The sequence below is a fragment of the Lacerta agilis genome, chromosome 10 (assembly GCF_009819535.1).
Source record: "Lacerta agilis isolate rLacAgi1 chromosome 10, rLacAgi1.pri, whole genome shotgun sequence".
NCBI lineage: Eukaryota > Metazoa > Chordata > Lepidosauria > Squamata > Lacertidae > Lacerta > Lacerta agilis.
In genome coordinates this window covers 31,952,849-31,978,547 of record NC_046321.1, presented here as the reverse complement: position 1 = coordinate 31,978,547, position 25,699 = coordinate 31,952,849, and the positions used below count along the sequence as shown (strand labels likewise).

The 25,699-nt window shown below is 43.0% G+C and overlaps 2 protein-coding genes across 7 annotated transcripts in view; one reads left to right on the top strand and one right to left on the bottom strand.

Annotated features, from left to right (window-relative positions):
* Positions 1–1,010: 1,010 nt before the first annotated feature.
* LOC117053945 lies at positions 1,011–11,301 on the bottom strand. Of its 2 annotated transcripts, XM_033162321.1 has the most exons (5): positions 10,914–11,289; positions 7,715–7,903; positions 7,323–7,479; positions 2,839–3,021; positions 1,011–1,635 (listed from the first exon to the last, which is right to left on the bottom strand). In XM_033162321.1, exons 1-5 carry the CDS (start codon positions 11,260–11,262, stop codon positions 1,383–1,385), a joined length of 1,131 nt encoding a protein of 376 aa, XP_033018212.1. In that variant the 5' UTR covers positions 11,263–11,289; the 3' UTR covers positions 1,011–1,382. The 2 variants fall into 2 exon arrangements, with proteins under 2 accessions (XP_033018212.1, XP_033018213.1); XM_033162322.1 differs by lacking the exon at positions 2,839–3,021 and having other exon boundaries at positions 10,914–11,301.
* The window catches only part of LOC117053944 (solute carrier family 23 member 1-like), a 43,297-nt gene continuing 28,036 nt past the window's right edge, over positions 10,439–25,699 (top strand). Inside the window, exons 1-3 of one of the 5 annotated variants that reach the window (XM_033162318.1) lie at positions 10,439–11,023; positions 15,829–15,946; positions 25,498–25,573. In XM_033162318.1, coding sequence (XP_033018209.1) covers positions 25,517–25,573 — 57 coding nt within the window. In that variant the 5' untranslated portion in view covers positions 10,439–11,023; positions 15,829–15,946; positions 25,498–25,516. Of the gene's footprint in view, positions 11,024–15,802; positions 15,947–25,494; positions 25,574–25,699 lie in introns of all 5 variants that reach the window. The other 4 variants (XM_033162315.1, XM_033162317.1, XM_033162320.1 and 1 more) reach the window with 4 other exon arrangements.

The window sequence follows — 25,699 nt, the reverse complement described above, 5'->3', positions numbered from 1 at the left end:
AAATGAATGACATGCCCCATTTTATGGGTGTATGGAATTACAAGGTTCGGCAGTGTCTTGGTATTTGCAGTTCCCTTGTAGCACCCTTGAGCCCCAGCTTCTTGCATTCATTTTTGGGAGGAGGGAGGCAGAAGATAAAGTACTTATCAGTCTCAGCTAGAGTTCCCTTGGTGGTGGCAATTCTGTGGGGAAGCCCAGATGATGATGCATATCTGCAGCAATGTTGTCAGGATCCCTAGGAGTGGCCTCACCTGTATGTGCCAGGTGAGACAACATAAGCCCAGCATAATGTAAGTGACTATGACTAGCCAGATATCATAGAGAAATTAACAAATGAGGCGTAATAATGCCACTTACCTGTTGCTAGTCACAAATCTCAGAATGAATATGTCTGAACTTGGAGACATCTTGTATTTGTCATATGGCTTACAGTCACCAGTATTACAAACCATCGAGTGGGATCAAACTAAACAGGGCAGCTAGCTTGAGCACTTTTAACTCTCCCATCTCCACCTGCCCCTTGTGTACCCCATAAATCCGGTCTCTAGCACAGTCGTACCTTGGATCCCGAACGTCTTGTGAGTCGACTGCTTTGGCTCCCAAACGCCGCAAATCTGGAAGTAGTGTTCTGGTTTGCGAACGTTCTTTGGAACCCAAATGTCGGACGCGGCTTCCGATTGGCTGCAGGAGCTTCCTGCAGCCAATCGGAAGCGACGCCTTGTTTTCCAAACGTTTTGGAAGTCGAACGGAGTTCCAAAACAGATTCCATTCGACTTCCAAGGTACTGCTGTACATATTTCGGGGGTACACTGGGGAAGGAGAAGATGAACTTCTATTGCCCAACCAGAGGTGCTTGCACTAGGAGAAGTATTTAGTTTCATACTATCCTGTGGTATTACTTCTCAATAAATCACTTTGTTTGTGTAGGAATTCTGTAGATCTAGTCATATATTCTGTGGAGAAATAACATTTGATCTGTTTCCTACTTCCTCAGTGAATAAGACTAGAGATGACATAAAAGGTTGTGGCTTTATTCTGTCAAGTTGTCTACCTGGCTACAGAAGAAACACTTTACTAAATAATAGGGCTATGAACCTATGCCTTGAAATAAAACAAATGTTAAAACTCACTTTTCCTTTTTGGAGCTCCCACTGTTACACAAGTAGATGGTACATTTTCAGTAGTATGTTTCAGTTTTGAACAAGCAGCCTATATCATAGGGATGCATGCTTCAGATTATACATGTTTTCTCTATTGTATTTTACATAAACTGACCTATAATGACAGGTTTCATAAATGGGCTATGTATGCCATAAAAGAGCAAGAAGTCCATTCCCACAAACTTCCATGAGTGCATTGCTGTTGGTTCATTACAAAGCGATTTATCTCGGATTCCAAAGTCCTGTCTTATTCAAAGGGTTCAGTCCTTCAGATCTTCTATAATAAACGGAAGGCAAGGCTTGGGGGAGATTGCGATGGCAAGGTTTCACGTTCAAGGGGGCATCTGGTTTCTGAAGCAAATGAACAAACATGGAGGCAGATGGGGCAGTTCCTGGTTTAAGAACAACCTGCGGGAAGATGTGGATTTCAGAGCATAAGCTTTGCGGTGCCCATTTCTGCAGATTCTCCTGGCTCCTATTAGAAATGGAACACAGTAAAAGAGATGGTGAGAGGCGTTGGGCAGTAATCAAAATCACTCTGAACAAAATGTTCTACAACTAAAGGGCCACTGGAACATAATGATCATGCTTTTGTGACATTATGAATTTCACTCTCCCCAATCAGTTTGTGAAAGTGTCAATTGCCGCTTAGATGGGTATGGCAGCACGGCGTTAGGTGAAAGAAAGACATTTGAATCATATGCTGTGTGGATCATAGAACTGTAGAATTGGAAGGGACCCTGCAGATCATCTAGTCCTGCAATGCATGAATAGGCATCTGTCCCATGTGATAATCAAACCTCCCAGCTTGCTGTTCTCAGCATTGTGCTTTGGACCTCCAGATGTTGGACTTCACCTTTCATCATCCCTCGCCTTTGTCTGTACCAGCTGCGGCTGTGGGAGTTGGAGTCTTACAACATCTGGTGAATCCCTCCTATGTATTCAAAACCTCTGTTAAGACATACAGAGAAGAGGACCAAGCCATGCCTTGTCCTAGATAGCTGCTTTTCCAGCTATGTAGCTCAAAATAAGAAGTGCTTTTAATATTGGGAGCTTGGCATGATTTAACTGATTTTATATAACTTTAGCTGTGCCCCATTTGTTGATATTGTTGGTCTGTGTGCTGTGGGTAAACAGGGATCAACACTATTCCCATAAGATTTCCTGGCTATTGTGCCAGGCACTCTCAAATCCTCCTGAGAGCACCCTTCTGTATAATAGGTCCCTCACAATACAGCTGAACAGCGAATAGGTGAAATTACAAGAAAATTTGCCTTCTACAATAGCTTTCAACATGCAGAGCAGTTTCACTAATGCAGTGTTAGCTTCTAGGTGAAATAAGGTAAACACTTGTACATCACATCCCACCCCCCACTAAAATGAAATGCACCCCCACAAAAGTCAGCCAATGTTTGCATGAAATGTCCATGTGTGTGTGTGCGCGCACACACACTCCATCTCACCATAGTAGGAAAGACTGGCTAGGCGACCTGTTTGCGCACTGCTGTGTAGGGATCCTGTTCTCCCTTATGGTTCTTCATTCTTAAACCAGGTTGAGACCAGACAGTCCATCAGATGGTTCACTGCCACCCCTCCAAATAGACAGCTGTGCTCTGTAAGTGGAGCCCATGGCCACCTTCAGGGGAAGAATTGACTGCACCATACAGGCATGGAATACCTTTGGAATCCCTGGTTACTGCATCCTGCCAGAGCCCCAGGGTATGCACAACTGTAGAGGGCAGAGGTGCGATATTGAAGCCTGCGATTGTGCTTCATTTTCCCAAAGCGAGTCCTGCTCTTCCCCATCTCCTGTTTAGCTGAGTTTCCTCTCCCAACTTTGAATTTCCTTCTTGGTCGTTGCCTGGAATATGAGAAAATGTGCTACATTTGTTCTAGTTTATCAAGGTATTTACTAAGTCTGAACATGGGCAGTAAGTTTACAATGGCAACATATATTTCAGGACAGGAGGGTTTGCTGGATCAGGCCAGTGGCCCATTTAGTCCAGCATCATGTTCTTGCAGGTGCCTGTCCTGCAGATTCTAGCCCTTTCCTTCAGTTGGATATCAATACCATCACTGAAATAATATTCTTGTTAAAACGTCCTTTCCAGAAGAGTGAATAAATAAAAATAAAAGGTTTCTTTCCCTTTGCTATGATGTAATCAGGATTTAGAGTCTATTTAACAGCATTAAGCTTCTAAGAGGTGTTTTTGTGGTGGGACATTTAATTGGTTCTTTCAAACTGGAGTTTCGTTTGGAAAATCCTGCTAGTCCGTTTTTTTCCCAAATGGATGCCTTCCCCCAGTGGTACACCTAGAATAGAAAAGTCCATTTGGGATATGAGGTATATCTTTATCGTTTAAAACCACAGAGCCTAGGGCTTGCTGATCAGAATGTCGGCAGTTCGAATCCCCGCAATGGGGTGAGCTCCCGTTGCTTGGTCCCAGCTCCTGCCCACCTAGCAGTTCAAAAGCGCAAGTAGATAAATAGGTACTGCTCCGGCGGGAAGGTAAACGCCGTTTCTGTGCACTGCTCTGTTCACCAGAAGCAGCTTTGTCATGCTGGCCACATGACCCGGAAGCTGTACACTGGCTCCCTCGGCCAGTAACGCGAGATGAGCGCCGCAACCCCAGAGTCGGACACGATTGGACCTAATGGTCAGGGGCCCCTTTACCTTTAAACCAGAGGGATCTTGTGCAATCATCTTCTACAGCAGGTCTGATTTAACAATAAGGCAACGTGTGCTGCAGAGGAAGGTCCCTGGGTACCCTTTTTCAATACTACTTTAGTGTTTGCTTTCACAAAATGGCTAGTAAGATTTTTCTGCCCCGTAGAATTTGAACACATGCAGGCAAATGCAAAACTGCAATGCAGATGCCAAAAAAACAATTAATTAGAAAGAAGTGACAGATTGGTGGGTGTAAACAACTGAGTTGTTGAACAAACAAACAAAAAACAAACACCCCCACGTTTTCCCTTTAGGTGGGAAATGGCTTCCTTCAGACCTTGCTATGAGTTCTATCACGAATGAGAAAGTATTTGGAGACCCCCAGTTTATGAAATGTAGTAAAAACACAAAAGCAGTCTTTAAATCTATACCATGTCTGACAGCAAGTAGTTGAGGCTGTGTGCTTAGGCAACAGCATATTCGAGTCCTTCGTTTTCACACCGTTTCTGTCACAGAATCATAGAGTTGGAAGGGATCCCAAGAGTCATCAAACCCAACCCTCTGCAATGCAGGAATCTCAACTAATGCATCCCTGACAGATGGCCATCCAACCTCTGCTTAAAACATCCAATGAAAGTGAGTCCACCACATTCTGAGGGAGTCTCACTGTTAAACAGCTCTTACTGTCAGAAAGTTCTTCCTGATGTTTAGTCATTCTGCATTCATGTATGTATTTGGGGGGGGGGGTTGACTTTCACAGATCTCTCAATGCGGGGATTATAGTTTGGAGTGAGTAGCTTTTGGTTTGCTCCTCTTGTGGTACAGGAAACAACAACATAAAGCCGAATTGTCTACCACCTGGCCCTGCCTTCACCTACCTGCTGTTTTGGACCACATTTCCCATCAGCCCCTGCAAACCCATCTTCAAATTAGAGAAGGCTTTTGATTTGACCCCTTGGCCTGCAGATGGCAGCACCAGCTTAGTAATTTGCTCAGTAACTCAGAAGAAGTTTTATGCAGGAGAAATATACCATAATATGCACCCCTCTCATGGTGTAACATTTTGCAATGCAAGAGAAAAAGAACCAGTGATTGAGTAGCAATGGAACTACAACAGAATCTAGAATTCTCCCAGGCTTGTGGTCATATTCAATGTAGCACTAAAGTGAACATTCCATCAGTGCAAAGTTTTCTCCTTGCACAAAGGAACATTCTCCCCCTTTCCTCAACCCCCAACCTGTTATGGGGTTTCCCTCAACACCCCTGGAGAAGATTTGAGGACAGCGCAGAATGTGTGCAGAGGAAGGAGAGCGGGGAATCTTGTGCTAGTGCAGAAAAAATATTTGAATACTGCGCTTAGTGTTTTAAGGCTGCTGAAATCATAGAATTGTAGAGTTGGAAGGGACCTCAAGGGTCATTTAGTACAACCCCCTGGAATACAGAATTCTCAGCTAAAGCATCCATGACAGAACATAGAGCACAACATTCTTGCCATGACACCCCCCCCCCCTGTCCTTTGCAAATACCTCATTCTACCAGAGATGCGATGGGTTTGGTTAATATGAGACCCTTCTCTGTGAGTACTACAAACAAACTACAGGGAGGAACCAGAGGTGTTATATTGGAACAGTGACTGAGTCTATAGAGCATACATGCATAGTATTCAGGAAAAGGGTAAGCACAATGGTATATTTTGATGGTTGTGCATTTACATAGCTGTCCCATGGGGAACGTATAACCAACAAGGACTATGTATATTTTATCAGAAGGAAGTCCTACTGTACTTAGTGGGATTTACGCCCATAAAGGTGGGAGAGGAAGCCAAGAGCAGCATGGTGTTGCTCTAATATTCCTAATCCATATGGCAAATCTTGCAGTGGATTTAGAAGAGCAAACGTGTAGACAGTAGAGGCTCATTTTAAAACTGGACTCTGTTTCTTCACCAGCAGAGGGAGCTTCATTCTATACACGCCATAATACGCTGGACAAATGCTTGAATAAATGTCCTGCCGAAAGCCTATTGCACTGGATCCAACCTCATTCGTTGCAGAAAGGGAATTTGCTTTTCACAGTCTACCCAAAACCCAAAGATACGCCCTGCCCCTTCCTCTCTGCAAGTCTGGGAAAAGTGTAGGAGGGGATGTGGGGCCCTTGTAACTGATCAAACTGCTTTGAATCACCGGAGTGGTAAAATAGCTCATGAAGCTGGACCTCAAAATGTAAGTGAGGGTGTAGCTCTGGAAACACCTGGTAGTTGGCTGCTGAATTCATTAGCCACCACCCTTGCGACTCCCTGCCACAAATAGTCTTGCCGAATGCACTGTTTTCAAATAACCCAATAAGTCAATCTGATCCCCAGACTTGCTCCCCTTTCCTGAGCTCCTGCAGCTGCCAATGATCACTCGACCAAGTTTCAGCCACCATCTTTCCTAATATTCCCATGCATTCCTGCCATGCCATGCCATTACATGTACATACGCATAATGCTTACCCAATTTAAGTATGGAGCGCTTTCTTATGGGGACATGCCAACGGAATGGGATAGCAGTGGATTCCCTCAGAAGCAACAATCAAAGGGTGCAAGGGCACAATTAATGGGGGAGATATGGAAGAGGTGCCCCAGTCAGTTGATGATGGAGGCCTCATTTGGCCTCTGAGGCCCATTGTGGTGTAGCAGTTAGTGTCCTAGTAGGGCTGATTCCATGAAATTCACTAGTGTCCTCAAGCCAGGCATCATCTGTCTTTCAACCTAACCTGCCTCACTGTGTTGTGAGTATTGAATGGGAAAGGAGAGGACCACCTGTGCCAATTTTTTCTCAGAGAGAGGAGAGGAGTTAATTTTAATAAACTATTGAGGATCAGGAGTTGGATGAATGAACCTAACCAGAGATATCCAGGAAAGCAATCAGAATATATGGGTGGTGTAAGAATAGCTACTTCCCATCTTGCTGCTTTGGGGCAAAGTATGATATTCTCGCAGGATCTTGGCATGCACATGGGAAAAGTTACTGACAGAAAGCAAATTCCATAGCCACATTTTACAGCTAAAAGACTTCCCACTGAAAACATAATCTTCCCAGCGCAGTCAGTGGAACAGGCAGATGCTTAAGAAACAAACATGTCTCCCTCTCAGGGATAGCCAATATGGTGCCCTCGATATGTTACTGCACCCCAACTTCCCAACCAGTCATCAGGGAGAGGATGGCAGGAAGCTCTCTATAGGTTGATAAAGTCTAATACGAGAGTTGTACCTGTTACCTGCCTAGAGATTTTTCAATGGGCTCTAATAGAAACTTTGCCAATCTGAATGGAGAGGAGACTGAGGGCTGAGCAGCACTCCTTTCTTTGATTTGTTTGGCTCAGCCTTGGATATCTGGCCATTCCTCATCAAACAGCCTTAGTGGTGGAGTCACTTCTCACTTGGGGGCCTAATTATGGTGCTGAATGGGCCTGACTGAGGTTACAGGCGGAATCTACCGGTAGTCAATACTTACCCTCCTCTGGTGTCACTGCTTTGTGCATTTGCCCTCAGCATCCTGTCTTGCAGGCAACAAACAGCGAAGGAGATTGACATGGTAACAATGATCACTCCGCTGATGAGAGAGGCGATTACTGCCACCCGGAAACCTTTGTCCAGGGGCTTTGGGATCACTAAGGTGACAAAAACAAAGCATGCTTGTTATGAGTCACGCACTGTAAATGACATTAACTGAAGGGCACCTGGAATATTGCCAGTGCACTCTTTAGTTTTTCCATTTAGAATCTTCATTTTTGCGGAGAGAATGATCCGAAAAGATGCATGCTTTCTCGATCCACATTTGAACAGCACAATGTTCTGTCCATGCAAAGCCCAGCAATTCAGAAATAAGTTTAACCAGTAGCTTACCTTCACAGTGAGGTGGGGGGTGACTCCAGTAAAAGATGCTTCCTTCTAGCAAACAGGTCAGCTTTCGTTTGCCCACAAGCTGATAGCCTTCTTTGCACCAGTATGTGACCACTGAACCCAGGGAGCTGCCAGAGCCCTCTTCGGTATAATAAAACCCATAGCTTGGAGGGAGGAGAGCTGTGCACTGAGCTGCAACAGACACAGGGAAACTAAATATGGGTTATTTGAAGAACACACCTGTACGAATCAATGGCGTTGGCAGCTCAGGTCTGCAAATGAGGTTCTGCAAAGTGACTTGTGCAGCAGCAGCTTTTGTCTGCATGGGAGCTGCTGCAATGTGATGGCATCACAAGGGGGTGAATTGACGGAGGATAAGGCTATCAGTGACCACTACTCATGATGGCTACATGCCAGCACGAGGATGAGAGGCAGTGTGCCTTGAATGCTGGTTGCTGGGGAACAACAGTGGGAGAGGGCTGTATCTGATTGGCTGCTCTGGTAAACTTTATGCTGGGTTAGATAGGTTTTTGAATCAGACTCAGGAAAGTGGCTCTTATAACTTGGTGCTTCTCATGTTGAATTGTATGTATGAAAGAAGGGTACTCCCTGAAAAAAGTGGGTGTTTTGTATTGTTCAGCTGTGCAAACTGTCCATCCTATGATAAGCAAAGCCAGATGTATTGAATTTGTGCATTCAATCTCTTCTCTCCATTTGCCACATTTTAAAGCAAGGGAAGGAAATCAGGGCACATGGTAAGGTCTGAAGTGTTCCCAGGAAAATGCTGGTTTTCATTATTGTACTTGCTGCCTCTTGAGGGTAAGTATGGTTCAGCGCTCATAAGAGGGTTAGCAAATTCCTTCAGGTTGGAAACTAAGCAGTAAGTACGGATTTGGCATCCAGTGTAACTGGGACAACACAGTTCTCTGTGTCTACTCAGAAGTAAGTCCCACTAAGTTCAATAGAATTTGCTCCCAGGTAAGTGTGTGTAGGATTGCAGTCTAAAACAACGGAACTGGCTGGCTTTGAAAATGTAGTGGTAAACAGCTCACATAAGGCTAAATGCTTAGTTTCTCAAACTTACCGTATATACTCGAGCATAAGTCAACCCAAATATAAGCCGAGTCACCTAATTTCCCTACAAAATGTGGGAAAGCTTATTGACTCAAGTATAAGCCGGTTCACCTTTGCCACTGTGGTAGAGGAGGAACGAGCAGCCCTTTGGGCTGCTCCTTCCTCTTCCTCCTTTGCTGCTGTGGAGCTCACCCCGTCGCAGGGTTTCGAACCGCCATTCTTCTGATCAGCAAGCCCTAGGGCTCTGTGGTTTAACTCACAGCGCAATGTTCCCTTGTGTTATACATAGAAGGCTGGGATCCTGTCCTGTTTAAGCAGGAGCCAGGGAAAGTGAGCACCTGTGGGGTTTTAATACTTCCTTAACTGATAGGCTTTCTGCCTTCTGGGGTCTAAAGTTTGCATTTATGTGAGCAGTTCAGGAATGGAAAAAGCTGCCTGGGGAGAGTCAAGAACCACCGTTCTTGTACACTTCTTAAGGAATGGTTGACTTGAGTATAAGCCGAGGGCAGCTTTTAAAGCACAAAAAGTGTGCTGAAAAACTAGGCTTATACTCAAGTATATACGGTACATCCTTTTGCTAGGCTATTTGTTTGTCTTTACTGAGAGGCCATGGTTAGTTTGGGAAAGAGACAAAGACAGCCAGATCTCTGCAGATGACCAGAAGAAAATTTGGCAAAGATATGCCATGAAGGTAAACTTGCCTAGAGTTCATCTCAGTCCACATTAAAATTAGTGCACCAGGAGCACCTGCCACCTCTAAGTCTTGTTTGTTTGTTTGTGTTTGTTTGTTCGTTCGTTAAATTTGTTTACTGCCCCATTCTCATAGATCTCAGGGAGGCTCACAGCATAAACTTCCTTCACTTTGGAGTTGGAGAAAACTTGTATCTCAAAGTTCACACTACAGCTTGTGGTAGAGCAGTCCGGTGGACTCATGCATACAATATTAACAAAATAATACAGATAATTTGTCTCCCAATCGCAAGCCTTTTCAACCAGACATACTTTATAACAGTAATTGCAACACTGGAGGCAGCAGGATTCGATAGGGTTTAGGGCTGTTCTCCAGTGGCATAAGTGAAGTACCAGGACCGTGTGATCAATGGCTTCTCTAAATCAGATGTCTTTAACATGTAATGGTTTCCATTCATTGCATTCATTAACAACAATTCATCAATAGAAATATACACCTCTCATCAATTTTGGACTGGACGTGTTTCTACATTGTGTGTTGATTTCATTCTAATGCGGACAACATATTTGTGCCTATTCCTTTATAGTTTGTTATGCCGTTCTATTATACTTTTAAAGGATCTTTTAAAATCCTTCAAAAACACTTCAATAGTTTCTAAATAAATAAACATATTATGTATAGTGCAGGGGAGAGAGGGACCTGTACACCAATTCCCCACTAAGTGCCCCCTTTCCCTGCAATTGCCTTACAGAGAAAACAACAGAAATCACGAATCCTATGTTTTCCTCCTAAGATAATGCTATCCCCCTGGTGCCAACTCTGCTTCTCCCAAAAAGTTTATCAAACTACCAATATCCCCACCCCCAGGAGGGGAGAAGATGTAATGATGCACTGATTTTTGCATGGTATAAAAGAAGTATTTTTGCTCAAAAAAAGAGAGGGAAATTCAAAGAACATCTAGAACATCTGTGGTAGTTCTGCCTGTCCCAACAGGATCAAGATCTTAGTTGAAGATGCCATAGTGTGCTTACTAGTGAATTTGCACCATGCTTACAAAACGGCACACTTGTACTTGACATTTACTAGCACAGAATAATTGCCACCACATCCCTCAACATTTATATGCACTAAAGTAGGTTAAATTCTTCATACCACTTATATGTGTGCATTGAGTCTGTGAGAAAAAATCCATAGCTTTGATCCTCAGTGACGCTTAAGAGTTAACGTTGTGGTTTTTGTAGCAGTTAATATGACTGAGTGGTTAAACCGGGATGCTAAGGGGCAAGTAATGAGTGACCTAGTATATGCCCCTTGAGCGATGGTAGGAAGAATACCCTTCCGATAGCAAGTTGTGCATATTAGACACACGAGATGTGACTTTTGGCTGAAGATCTGAGGACACAAACACACACTTAAACACAAGACGTTTCAGAGTACCTGAAAGGTTGCCTTGTACAATGGTCCCATTTCCAGCATCTCTAAGAAATTTCTTTACACCAGCTTCCTCTCCAGGGATGATGGTCAAGGATTCCAGAGCTTCACTCAAGGTAAACTCTAGGCAACTCCAGGCTAGTAGGCAGAGGGCTGCGTGTTCCTGGGATGGTTGCCTCTTCATATCTTGAGGCTTTGCTGTGGCATCCTGGAGTTCTCCCAAGAATATTGAATGTATGTGTGCATGTTTCCCCCCCTCTTCACTCAAAATCTGACCTGGCAGCAGTAAGCTGGATTTGAGGTCTTTAAGCCTTGAGGAGGAAAGCCTGTTTGTTCCCCAGAGACCAGCTGCCATTTCACCAAATCTTACAAGACTGAAGGAACCTATTTCTCTCTCTCTCTCTCTCTCTCTCCCCCCCTCTCTCTCTCACACACACACACAAATATCTCTGAATTGTCTTCCTCTGCCCTCACCATGCATGTACATTCATTTGTTCCTGCATGCTTCTCTTTCCCCACCCCCTGTAAAGATAAAATACAATGATGTCCTGTTCCAGTGTTGGCTCAGTGACCAGTTTCTCCCATGGGGAAACCAGGGCTAATAAAAGTAAAGATGAATACAGTGTGCATGCAAAGCCTTTGAGAGGCCACTTATACAGCCATACATGCTAAATAGTGCTGGTGCTCTTATTCAAGATAAGTAATCTGTAATGACTTCTCTGCATATAAGGAGCGTTAATGCCATAACTATAATTACCTCACTGTGGGTTGCAGGGAGGCGAGGCAAATTGATGACCTCTCTGCAGGTATTCGCTTTGCTTCTTTCCTTTCTCTGTCAGTGTATCATGTATGACCACTTGTTTGTTTGTTCGTTTGTTCTCTTGTGGTGTTTTTGTTCATTCTCAAAAATTTCAATAAGCATAATTTTTTGTGTGAGAGAGAGAGAATGAGAGAGGGAGGGAGAGGGAGAGGGAGAGGGATGCTCTTCTGTCAAATAGCCAGGTTGCCATGCTAAGTATGTTTGGGTGTGCTAGAAACCAGCCAGGTGAAGAAGCCATTGCTATTTCATTCTGTTGCTCCACAGGGTAGGATTTCAGCTTAGCATTAGGAAGAACTTCCTGGCAGCTCAAGCTTGTTTGACAGTGGGACAGACAACCTCAGGATGCATTGGACTCTATTTTTGTTGGAGGTTTTAAAGTGAAGGCTGGATGGGCCCCTGGCATTTCAGGGGTGCTGTAGCAATGAGTATCCTTCATCAGCTGCGGGGGCGGAGGTTGGACTAGATTACTCTCGAGGTCCCTTCCAATTCTACGACTCTATTATCCTCTTTTTCTGGGGCACTTGCTTACATGCATAACTTCTGGCTGTGATGGAGTGGAGCCTCCTGGCCTATTCTAAGCTGCAGTTGGCTGTCACAATGAGCATGCTAACAACTTTGCTCCCCCATGATTCACAGAGGTGGGGCAGCAGAAGGAGAAGGAAGTGAAGGGCACTATAAAAGCTGTTTCTTTCTCCACATAGCAGGGTGAAGTCTAATGTTGGATTCTCCCTGCCCTGAAGCTAATGGGAAGGATGAGAGGCAGACAATAGCAATTCCAGGAAGTTTCTGCTTCAAGTGAATCAAGGGTTTAGTTACAAACACTTCGGGTTACAGACTCCGCTAACCCACAAGTAGTACCTCGGGTTAAGAACTTTACCTCAGGATGAGAACAGAAATTGTGCGGCGGCCACACGGCAGCAGTGTTAGACCCCATTAGCTAAAGCAGTGTTTTTCAACCACTGTTCCACGGCACACTAGTGTGCTGCGAGATGTTGCCTGGTGTGCCGTGGGAAAAATTGAAAAATTCAAGAGAATTACTTTATATATAGTCAATATAGGCACCGAGTTAATTTTTTTAACATTTTCTAATGGTGGTGTGCCTCGTGATTTTTTTCATGAAACAAGTGTGCCTTTGCCCAAAAAAGGTTGAAAAACACTGAGCTAAAGTGGTACCTCAGGTTAAGAACGGTTTCAGGTTAAGAACGGACCTCCGTAACGAATTAAGTCTGTAACCAGAGATACCACTGTATGTTGAATAGTTAGGTCATGTCTGAACTGAGCCACAGAGTGAAGCCATTTTATACCCATAATAATCCCACTTTAAACAAACAAACAAACAAACAAACCCTTGGACAGCCCACTTATTTCTTAATTTATAGTGCCAGAGACACTTGTGACCCCTGTAAAAATGTGGTTTTTAAAATCCCTCCCCCGTGTCTGCTGGGTGTTGCTACCGGCAGATGATGCCCCTGGCTGTAATCAGAATTTGGGACTTTCACTCCCTTCTGTTGCCCAATCTTTACAGAAGCTCCAGCTTCAACCTGCCCGTCACGTGTGCTTGTTGCGCTTGTTGATACCTTGCTTTCTGAGGATTAGTCAAATGTGAACACGGCTTGACAACAAGGACCAAGGGAGAAGCAGTCAGAGATGTGAAGCAATGGGACATGAGGAAGTTGCTGTTTGGCACCTCACTGTACTAGGTGAGGCAAGTGAATACTGGCAGTGAAATGTCACCAAATCGTTTCACTAGCTGATGGCATCTCACTGCCAGTTAGGCTATGGGAGAAAAAGTCCCCTGGTATTTAAGTTGCCGGAAAACAGAGCACATGTTTCAATTAAGGTCTGTGCTGCAGAGCCAAAGCTGAGTCGCATCACATGTTCAGAGGGTATCAGCCCAGCTAACATTGAGTGACTCCAGTTACTGTTTTAGGCTGTGAAGTTATAGTATTTTAGGCTGAAAATGCTGATTGGATAATCAGCGTGCATTTCCCCCCTTTTAGAAATATTTTAAAGCAGCCAAGAGAATACAAAGGCTTGTTATTTTGGAATTAAGACTCAAAAGGCTCATGCCTGCCAATCTGGTTTTAGATCCCTGTTTTATCAGCTCTGAGCCTAGTAAAATGTGGCTCAGAGATGTGGGTTCAGTTGGGGCAATCTGGCCTTGTATTTGAAGCTTGGAATGGCAGTGGAAGTGGAAGGAGAGCTTTTATAGAGTTCCCCCACCTATTTTATGTAATTTAACTGAATGACAGTGCAAAAAGTATGTGTATGGCTGGATTAGGAAATGTGAACAATCACATTTGGATTAGTTTTAACCACAGACATTTAAAAACTATTTTAACCCATGTATGTTTATTAGATGGCCTCGTCACAGAATAAAGAAAAGGAAATGGATGTATCTAATGAAGCAAATCTGGCCTCTTACATAACTTTTCCTAGTATACCTTCCCTTTCCTGCTAGCTAATGCTTCCCGCCCTATTTCCACATTTGACATCACATATCCTTTTCTTGAAAGCCTATATTCCCTGTGCTCAGGTGTGAGTGCCGTTGCTTGTGTAGCCCTCAGTGCACAAGAGAGAAGCACTCCCAAGATCAGAAGAAGAAGAAGTAGAAACTTTAGGGGGGGGGGAGTATAAGGGGGTGAGACCCCTTCAAACAACCCAGTCATGACTGAGCATGCTCGGTGGTTGTGGAATGCTCCCATGTCTATTTGCAGGGTGGGGCAGGCGGAGAGAGGAGGGTTGGAGTATCATAGAAAAGGGAATAATAAATAGGTCATGAGTGGAATGCTGAACAGAAGCATTCCACCCGGCAACATTTTTGTTGCAGGTCCCACTTGTCCTTTGCTAAAAGCTTGTTTGGTCATTGCTGCTCTTCCTCCATTCTGCAGTGTCTTCACTTATTGGTTAGAATGCTATGCTTGATGTCACTCCGTTAACAGACTTTTCCTGATTCAAGCATTCACCCCCAGTGGGTTATATCTAACTGAGTTCTGAGTAGCCCCATTGAAATGGATGGACTGAAGTTAGTCCTGGCCTTTAATTTCAAGAGGTCTACCCTGAGTAGAATTCACATTAGAGCCAACCCAGCAGCTCCTCTCCCCTCATGAGGCCGTGTGCCCTTTGCTCTTCAACACTCTTTCCACAAGCTCTGCTGCTGTTTGGTGACAAGCATGGAGCACGCACAGCAAGAGCAGCCATTCCTTCCTATAATGCTCACCTGTGCTCTTTCGTTTCTGGAGAGAGGGGGGGGGGGAAGGAGCATAGCTTTGTGGCGGAGCCAAGTGGGACCCAAGTGATTTTGGGCAATGCCTGGACTTGAGGAAGACCCCTGCTAGAGAGTGCTGTGGGAGCCTTTGGCAGAGCACACCATCCTGGACCAGTACAGACTTGAAGCCAAACTAGACAAGAAAGCAGATGAGAGAGGGAGGAGGCGTTGAAGGTGAAGATGCATTAAGGGAAGAGTTGTAGCCCATTGGTAGAGCATTTGCCTTGCATGCAGAAGGTCCCAAGTTCAATCCCTGGTATCTCCAGGTAGGACTGAGAGAGGCCCTCACCAGAAAGCCTGTAGTGTAGACAAAACTGAGCAAGATGGACCAATGGGATGACTCAGTACAAGGCAGCTTCCTATGTTTTCAAGAAGAATTGGGGGATTATTTTAACCCTTTCCTGCCTGTGCTGTCTGTGAAAATGGGTCCTTCCCCTAGCTGGATTATTAGGGGAAGCGTACATTCACACCTACTTACATAGGTGTGAAATAGTTTCATATGTGCTGCTGCTTACATTTGACCATTTCACTTTGCTGGTCCTTCCTGCTTTAGCTGAGCACCTGCCTCCTAACTTGCATGGAATGTGTGACATGGGAAAGCCACAGAAAAATGTGGTGCAAGCCTCTTTTATTGCAGGATAAGTAGTATAGATATATCTTCCTCAGCCCATCCCATGTGTAAACAAGCCAGAATCATCTTTAATCTTCCATAGTGTTTTCCCACCCCCCTTCTTTTTGTCCCCTCCTTTGTTGTATCGGTGCCACCTACACCCACGTACAAATCGCCTGGTGTTGACATCCTGGCAGCTCTTCAATTTATTCTTGTGCTCCAGCCCAGAGCAGTTTCAATGACGCCAAAAAGCATAAGCCCTGGAGGAGAGCAGCTACCTCTGTGACTCGCATCTCAGTGGACCAAGAACAGCTGGGCAGAGAACTGTCTGAAAAGCTCAGGTACCCTTTAACTCTTTGTTGACAGATAGATAGATCCTCCTAAGAGGAAATGCATAATCCTTCAGCCCCTGCTCTGGAGCTTGCCTGTCTGCTTGCCTGTTGTGAACCGACAGGTAGTGGGAATAGGTAGCACTAAGACAGGACAAAAGAGCCCTTTGGGGAATCTGGCTCCTGTTGCTGTAGAGGTGCAGGTTCAATTTGCTAAGCTATTGTGACAAACCCAGGATGATAGATAGAGCCTTCTCGGGTCAGGCCTAAGAGGCAGTGGGACAAGTTAGCAACAAAACCCAGTAGCAGAATAAAAGGATTGGCATTGCAGGTACCAAGTTAGAGATGCCTTCCGCTTCCTTTTGTTTGTTTGCTACATTCCCTGAGTTTGATTTTAAAAACTTTGAGAGCTAGCTATGGAAATAGGCAGAAGTGGATGGGAAAATAGGAATCCAAGGCAGTTTTACTTAAAACTAGGAATGGAGTGTAATGAAAGTATCCCATAGCAGATAAACACAAAGGTAGCACAACGTTAACATGGTCAAGTGTAGCACATAACATAACTTTTCAGATTCTATGAAGTGAGCTTCTTTGACTGGACTTCAGAATGTGTGTGTGTGTGTGTGCGCGCGTGCAGTCAGACCAGAAAAGAACTATTTATATACCTGCATGAGCACCATCATGCTCACGTTACCTTTGAAGCACACTGTGGCAGCCCCCCTTTAGACTGCTAACTCACGAATTAGTGGTGGAAGTGGGGGTAACTCAGCAACAAGGTAAAATCTCCTTATGGACCGACTTGAATTAGCATAAGCAGGATTTCAGATTTCCTTATCCCTGGCTAATTCAGCATATAGCATTACACAAAAGTCTGCATTTTTGTTTCTAGGAACAGTTGGTCTGGTGATAGGTATATTAGAGGGAGAAGCATTAAAAGTAATGAATTGCTGGTTTGTGTGTTTGGGTTTTTTTTGTTTTTTTTTTTAAAAAGGCCTTCACCCTGCCCTCATTTGATTAATGGTATAGCCTGCCGAATTACATGCAGTGTCGACATGAGATGGTCTGCTGATGTTCTTCCTAAGTGCCATGCACTTTACATGGCCAAACAGAACACCAAAGTAAAAAGGAACTCCAGCTAATTAAGCTTTCTTGAAAATGCAGATACAGTACTGGCAGTGTTCTGCTTTCATGACTCAGTCCATAGGGCAAAACCAAAAAGTTTTGCACGTCGCACTGGTTAAATAATGCCCTTAAGACTTTAGTGCTCCTTTTGGACTTGTTTTGGAATTTCAGATGCATGTGTGCTTTGAAATATTAAGTGCTTCCTATTAAGTGCAGTGGGAAGGCAGGGAGTACTACAGCGTTTACTTTCTTTTGGATGAGAGAGTGTTGGAGACATGGGGCAACTTTCTAATACAGTTCCATCATTTTGAGTCAAAGCTGCAAATTGAGTATGATAAAATTAAACCTAGTGGCTTTTGTCTAAGACGTCCATTTTATTCTGAGATAGGACGCAGTATCTTAGAGGATAAAGTTTATTTCCTTCTACTTAGTAGACTGGTTTCACAATTTTAGTCTAGTATTAATGACACGTTAGATGATCCTGGAGAAACCACAATATACTCTGTTTCCCATCTATAAAATGGGAAGAACAATTAAATAATGAGGCTGAGCAAGCGGTAATGAGGAAGAGCATAAGATAATAACGTATGAAGTGCTGCAAATACCAAAAGCATTGTATGCACTGTTACTACTTTATTAAAGAAAATATAGTATAAAAAGACCCTGGGCAAACGTCTACAAATGCACATTCAGGTAGCCAGAAATTTAAGGAAACTGCAGCAACTATTTTATATCATGCTATTTTTAATCTATTCTTTTCATAAATATCCTATAACAGTTCCAATAGTTGTTTTTTTACCTACTTGATCATTCTATTGTGATGCTTAGCTCTTTTATTCATTTTCCTATTCATTTTGTGACCTTTAATTTTCTCTAGAGTTACATTCCATATGACTAAAGAATCTGTTCTATTCCCTGGATTCCTCTATCCTTCTCTTATTCTGCTACATCACTTTAAGATGGGGTGACCGCAACTTCATACAGGTGCAAAGTTATCAGTGCATGATTGATTTATGCAACAATATTTAACTTTGGCCTTGTTGCTGGCAATAACTAACCTATCTCACAAGGTGGTTGTTCAGATATAATGTAAATGAAGTGGAAGATAAAAATGCAAGGAACTCTGTGTGTGTGTATTTGTCCGTCTCTTCTTCCTGGTACTGAAGATCCTGTTTCTTTTTATAGCTACAGTGCATCAGACTGATTTAAAATCAAATCAATTCCAGAGTGACTTAAGAAACTCTTTGTTTGCATGTAACAATTGATTTTGAATCTAATATTGGGTGCACACAAATAAACAACATTTTCTTGGAAGGAAAAGGCATTCTGCTATGTTTGTGTCTCTCAAGTGAATTACCTTTTATTCCTTCTGCAAGAGAATTAATCTAGAGAAGTTGCAAACCTCAAATCTAGTTTATGGCGGCCCACCATGAAGTCTGAATCTGATGGGCCAGAGGCAGGTGGCATGTGGCTATGAAAGGGCTGGAGTTAATGTACTTGATCAGTCAAGCAAGAACAGTAGAGGGTAAACGACAGAAGGTGTAGGCTGAAGATTTATTGTAATTAAAGCATACAAATAATTACAAACAGATTTTATATAGGTATATAGTTTTAATTCTATTAAAGTTTAACTGTACTAAATTTTTCAAAATGTTTATAGCGATTCTTGTTTTTAATCTGTAAGCCCCCTTAAGTCCCAACAGGGGGAAAGGCAGGGTATAAATAAATATATAGTAATATATATCAGATGGGACAGACGAGCTGGACTTGTAACAAAATGTTATTAGTGTGGAGTGCTCCTCTTCAGGTTTCTAGCTACTCCATTCTATTCCCTGCCACCTCCCACTGCTGTTTCTTCCTCTCTAATAGTCATTCTGCATTCCATGCAAGCTGAGCATGCTCACTCCTCATGGGGCTGTTTTAGGCATTCTTCCCCTGTTAAGTTTTAATAATAATAATAATAATAATAATAATAATAATAATAATTGTATTTCTGTAAATCTTGCAATTCCCCCAAGGCTGCTGGCATCTTCCTCTTGTGTTGTGAATGGTGCCATTTGAATGACATGGCACTGATTTCAGAACACATGGAAACACTTTGGACCAGAGAGACTAGGAAGGCCATGTTAAAGTTCAACCTAATACTTAGCACGTATTTGAAGCTGGGCAAGCCTCGTGAAAATCCAATATAGTTATTAGATGAGCACCAGAGCATTATTTTTATGTAGAGAGAGAGAGCTGGTTAGAAATGTCATCCACACATACAAAACAAAGTATGGTATTAACTCGGCCAGTGCTCACACCTGTAGCTGATGTAATAGTAGGGTAAAGCTAAAAACTTAATTGTTGCAGGCTGATCCAAATAATGCCCACATATAATGATGTCACCAAGCTAAGGTCTATTTCTCCTTCAGGTGCTGCAAATTATGTCATGCCTTTTCTATCTGAGCTGGGTAATTTTCCTAGAACATTCAAAGTTTTAGCCGACCAATATTAGGGGCAAGAGTGGAAGGGCATAGCTAACTCTGCTGAGCTGGCTTCATAGTTGAGAAGCGCCTAAAGGAAAAGGGTTCAAATAGTGGGAAAATATAAGTGACCCAGCATCAAAAGGCAACCAAATAAGGAGTAATTCACCGGAGACTGTTTCTGTGGAATTGGCAAGGATTTGGAGTAATTTTTCTCCTTGTGACAGTCAGGTAAGTCTGACTCTGGTGAGCCATCATGGTGAGAGGAGTAAGAAAACAGGATAAAGGCACTAAAGACCACTCTGATGAGGCAGTGGAGGTAGGAGTGTAAAATATGGGGTCACTGCTGTGGACGTCATCAAGTTGAGGTAGAATTAACTTCCCAGTTTCAGATGACTATGCAGCAGCCCAAATTCAATGTCCTCCAGGCATCTATAGAAGTGAAATTCCATTGATGAAAAGAACAAAGGCAGCAACTGGATTTTCTGTTCTGTGTGGGAAGGGATAAATACTGGCAATTTAGTCGATGGAAAGGGGATTCTATAGGTTGCATAATTGGTTTGAGCGGGGTCATCCCATTACAGAAGTTCGACTTCATGCTCTCCTGAAGGACACAAAGATTTGTGTACTTTAATGTGATACTGATTAATGTGCTTTCAGGTTCAAATGTGTTTGCAAGGCACTTAACAAATCATGAGCGAAATTTCAGATTAATTCAACCTCTGATGGCTTTACTATATTTGTTTGACCAAAGGGAGAGGAGCAGGTTGCACAGGTGAAGCTATTTCTTGGTAGCAGCGAGGATGGAAATAGCTGGAAAGTGAAAGGGTGATATGGGAGAATTGATAGATGCCCTCTCAAAGAAGCTCATTAGCCGTAGCAGATGGGTAAGAGAGATAATAAGATCGCATAATGTCATATGAATTTGGTTTTCATTTCTTGCATTGGTAAATAGAAGTGGGGAGTGCATCTATCCAAAATGAATAATAAGCTATCTTGAGAGGTCTAGAAATTAGTTAATAGCATCCAGGTGGCACTGAGTATCTGAACTTGCTGTCTGTATGTTATATAGACAAATGGAAATGAAAAAAACTCTATACCAGAGTTATTGCTCGGTTTTGTTATTTTTTAAATTGAAAATCCAAATAAAATATTTAAAAGATATATATTAGGGTGAAAACACTGGTCCAGTAACCACTCTGACTTCCTGATTCATTTGTCTGGAATAGAATTTGCAAGTAACACCAGTCTTGGCCTGGCAAACTAAAGAGGAGAATCTTTTAAATTTGAAAATGAACTTCTGGTTCTTCTTCATGTTCTTATCTGGTTGTTATCGAGGTTGTCATTACAGTGGTACCTCGGGTTAAGAACTTAATTCGTTCCGGAGGTCCGTTCTTAACCTGAAACTGTTCTTAACCTGAAGCACCACTTTAGCTAAGGGGGCCTCCCACTGCCGCTGCGCCACCAGAGCACAATTTCTGTTCTTATCCTGAAGCAAAGTTCTTAACCTGAAGCATTATTTCTGAGTTAGCGGAGTCTGTAACCTGAAGCGTCTGTAACCTGAGGTACCACTGTATCATCTCTTCTTGGTCATTAAGTTTATTCACCTTACTGGAATAATCATAATGATTTGTCCTGTTCACTGTTTGCATGAGAAATGTTATCTTTTTTATCATTAGTAATGATCTGCTTTTTCTCGTAATTGTGATCATTATGCTACAACATTGGCTGTAAACATAGTTAAACTTTGACTTCAACCTTTTTTCGTGACCTATTGGGAAACTAGATTGATTGTTTAGAGACACACATATACTGTAAGCCAGGAAAACAGGGAAGCTGTCAGAGGCCTGAAGCCTCATATCTAACTGAAATTCATTTGTGACCATGTTGTTGTTGGCATCTCTCTCTCTCTCTCTCTCTCAACAATAGAGTGCGCCTCTGTGGGTGAAAAAAACTGCTGTGTTAGCTGCACTGAAGTGACCTCCTCAGGGCACAAGCCTGGGGCTCCTGGGCTGCCCAGCTGACAAGACACACACCCCTCAGCTCAAAGAAAGCAGAGTGAAATGTTTGGCACCATCTTGGCTGCAGGAATTGCTATAAGGAGGGATACAAGGCACCATTCAACTGTCTTAGGGAACTATGCTCCAGATTTTTGTAGGGTTTACTCCTTAGCCTTTTCTTCTCCCGAAGATATCCCGCAAGGCAGCAGAGGTTTAGGATCAGAGTTTTCCTTCTTCTAGATGGGCTACCTTCCCAGGTTGATGAGCCCCATCTGACCCATACTTCCCTCTACGGCATGTGAAGAAACCACCTTCTTGACTATTGAACCCACTATTGGTCTCAACGGCTCAATCCACCAGAGCCTGTCTTCACATGCAGGGGAAATCCCTAACTCAGAGAGTTTCAGATCCAGCAGCTACACTCACCTGGTTTAGCCAACCAGCTGAAGCCATTTTCCAGGGTGTGGCCACTGTTGCATGTGGACAGCTTCTAGGAGCCACAAGTAAGAGCTGAATGTAGGGTGGGGGACCAAAAGTTTACAAACTACCCTAGAAGGAGCACAACATGTTCCCCACCAGAGGTGCTACTGCTGCCCTGACATACAATGACACTGGTTCTAAAATTGCTGTACACTTGTTATGTGTTATTCAGCTTAATGTTTGCAATGCTAGGCAGCAGCAAAATGTTTCTACAATTATTTCTGCCACCTGCATCCATGTGGTTTCTTCAGGCTTGATCCACTTCTATAGAAATTATGTAATCATCAGTTCTATAGTTGGTTTTGTGTAATCTGTTGCCCCAGCAAAGTCCATTGTTAGCAAAGCCATGTCTCTCACACCCATATTCTCCATCCATCTAGTAGCAGGCAAGGTCCTGCTCCACCTAGAACCTAGTTAGCATACACACAAACTGGACCACTTCTCGATCAGACTTGCCAGGTGAACTCTTGTTACTTGAATATTAATTTGAGTAGTTTTGTCAACACCAAGGAGGCTTGCAAGCTGCTTTATTAAGATAGCAGCATCTACAATGTTGTAGTTCTTTTTAGGCTTGTTATATTTGAAAATCAATAAAATGCAGTTTTTAAAAAACTGGAAAGGCTAGAAATTATATCTTAATGCATGTCCAGACTGTTGGTAGAATGGATGATGAGCTTGTGTGCTTTGAAGAAGCTGTCACACTGTTCATTTACACAAGCAGGGCAGAAAATAATATCAGTAACAAAGGTGGAGCAGTTGTTCTGGGGTAGCCATTGGTGGAGTTTGCAACCCGTCTGGCTGGTTCTCCTATTGATTAATTGGTTAAAAGTGCTGGCGCAAAGTTATTGCAGTTCTTGTTGAGTTTCTGGCCCTAGGCAATATCCATTGCTTCATTCAGTTCTCATCATCTATGTCTTTCACATTGTTATTGGATGTTACAATAAACCATGATTGATTACTGGGTGGGGAATTTTTTCTGGCTCTGCAGGCCCGATCCTTCTTTGTCTCCACCTCTGTGGGGCCAACTTTGACAGGTGGTTGTCCTGCCCACCTGTCAAAGTCCTTGCATAGTGCTTTCCAAGTGCCCAACTGTCAGCAGGTTGCTGGCTGCTTGGGAATTGTAGCACAGGGGGCTTTGCCACCCCTATGTTTGATGCTTATCAAGCATTGGCAGATAAGCTATGGCAAAGCTGTTTTCTGCAGGGATTAATTTTGTGATCAAATTATCCAGGGGAAATTGGTTGCAAAGCCAACGTAGTCATGTCTCATATATGCTTTCAGGCATGGGGCAGGTGGGTGTGGCTTTCAAAAATTACCTTGTGGGCTAAATTGAACCCATGCCAGGCCAAATTTGGCCCATGGGTTGGAGGTTTCTCACCCCTGTTTATAACGAAAGGAGCAAGGCAACCCCACGCCCACCACCTTGCATATTCCCCCCTCCTCTCCTCTCCCCAGTCCTGTGACAGTATAGCTGGCCAAGCATACCATAGCTGCATGATTTTATTTGGCAGTCTTTGGCTATTGGATTGTTAGTTAAATATTTAAACTTCTTTCAGACCTAATATTTTGACCCTAATGCTTGAGGAATCTGTGGTACCGAGTGTTTGCCATGGTCCTACAAGGCCACAGGAAAATAAAGCAAGTTGTGTTACTGAGTACAGAACTCTGTTTCCTAGGAATCTTTGAGAATCTTTTGTTTTCTTGGAGAAGATTAGCTTCCAATCCTCAGAGCTGCAGAGAGACAATTGAAAGTGTTTGGATAATCCCGACTGAAATCTCAGAAGTATGAAAGAGGTAGCTGAGTAAGATTTTCAGTCCATCTTGAAAACAGCATGTGGGTGTCTTAGGAAGTAGGGCACATTGTTCCAATGCCTTGCTTCTTGTTGTTTTGATGCACCAAACAAATGGTTACCTTACCACTAAAATTTGTAACTGAAGGCAAAGTTTCGGCATGAAACACAGCGAGTGCCAGGAGTGGCATCTCTCTTAAACTGGTTAGCTCTTCTGCATGCTCAGCCAGAGTCTGAGATAGCTATTGCAAGAAGTCAGACAACTCACCTTTCCCCGGTTTGCATTATTGGAAGAATAATTGGTGACCAATAATGATGGGAATGTTCTCAAGCAAACTGTTCTAACCAAAAATCGCTTTGTGGAATTCTATGTTGCTTTTAATTCCCTAATTGGCTACACTTCCCACATTCCTAATAACAGATGTACTTGGATGTTAGGGGGGGGGGAGATGTTGTGGTGGTGGTGGGAGAACCTTCTAGTACCAAGCAAGGTAAGAGGGGAGTCCTGCTGGAACGGACCAAACACCCATCCGCAATCTCCTCTTTTACTACAGCTTTTAGTTCCTTGCCATCAGAATCCAACTGCATTCCAAAAACGACCCACAATCTAACATTTAAAAGACGTATATTGGCTTCCCACTATCAAGCCTTCAAGGTAGGCTCATTATCATTAAACGATTAAAAACTATATGGATGAATATATATGTGTGTGCACATGCGTGTATATATGTATGTATATTTCTTATGTGGGTAGTATCTTGGGATCCTGTATCTGTGGGGATAGAATGTATGAGAGCAGACTTGCCAACACTGGTTCCTTTGTCAAGGTAATGGCTTTCGCTCGCTAGTCAAGTACCATGATTTAGCCTATGCAAATAAATTGCTCTATGCCACAGAATCAAATGTGGGGGCTCTTTTCCACCCCACTCACCTAGCCATTACATAGGAGAAGAATAGCCTTGTTCCAGGCTACATCTAAAGGTGGGACTAATAAAGGAGTGAGATCTGTTGGGGTGTTAATTCTGCGATACCCTCTTTCCCCATCCTATGCCAAGGTTGTATGTATGTGTAAATAAAACCATATATCGTAGAGATGTCCAGTCTTCACCAACCTTCATTCCAAAGAAAACAATCCCTGGGGTGTAGAGTCTCTCACCTCTTGGAGATTGGGGTGATATGTAACACACACACACACACACACACACGTATACCGGTATATAATATGTAAAGTTGCCAAATAGTTATATTCTTCAGGTATAGCTGTATGGTTTTTGAGTTTCATTTCCCTGTTTCACAGTAAACAACTGCGGATTTTTTTTTAAAAAAAAATAGTGCTCAGTCTGAAAAAAAAAAATCTGTTATTCAACACGAAATATGTATTAACTTAGGAAGGGTAAGTTTTAATGAATTATTTGTGATGCCCATGAAATCGACACACTGCCCTGTGTCTCAGGCAGGGCAATCTCAAAGATTTAGAAACTTACCCATCCTGTGTAATTGAATGGAAAGAGAGGGTGAGTTATTTCAGCAAGCCCGTGAAAAGGGAAATTCCTTTGCAGTAATTCTCACATGAATGCCTGGAAAAGAATTTGGACTCCTACAAGTCAGGCTCATTCAGCTTCTCTGTTGCTGCTTGTTCAGAACTTGAAGCATGAAGTTTTTATGGGAAATCTCATCTTCTCTTTTGTCTTGTTTTTTCGAAGAAGGTGCTGAAGAAACCTTGAAATGGAGATGACTCCCTCAAACAAGGACTCAAATGGACTAGACAATCCCATATTTATAGTAAGTTCTATTTGTATTTTAAATCAGATGCCTGCATAGTAGACTTGCATAAAACCAAACAAGAAGAAAATAAAAATAAAAAGTGGGGAAAGAGAGAAATGGATAGAGTAAGCCAGGGGATGGGAA

Excerpts from the sequence above, each read along its gene's own strand:
- LOC117053945 (XM_033162321.1), bottom strand. The coding sequence starts at position 11,262 with ATGGCAGCTGGTCTCTGGGGAACAAACAGGCTTTCCTCCTCAAGGCTT. Across the intron at positions 7,904-10,913 it reads TGTACAAGGCAACCTTTCAG|CTCAGTGCACAGCTCTCCTC; the intron begins GTACTCTGAAAC and ends TGTCTGTTGCAG. Across the intron at positions 1,636-2,838 it reads AGTAACCAGGGATTCCAAAG|GAGCCAGGAGAATCTGCAGA; the intron begins GTATTCCATGCC and ends CATTTCTAATAG.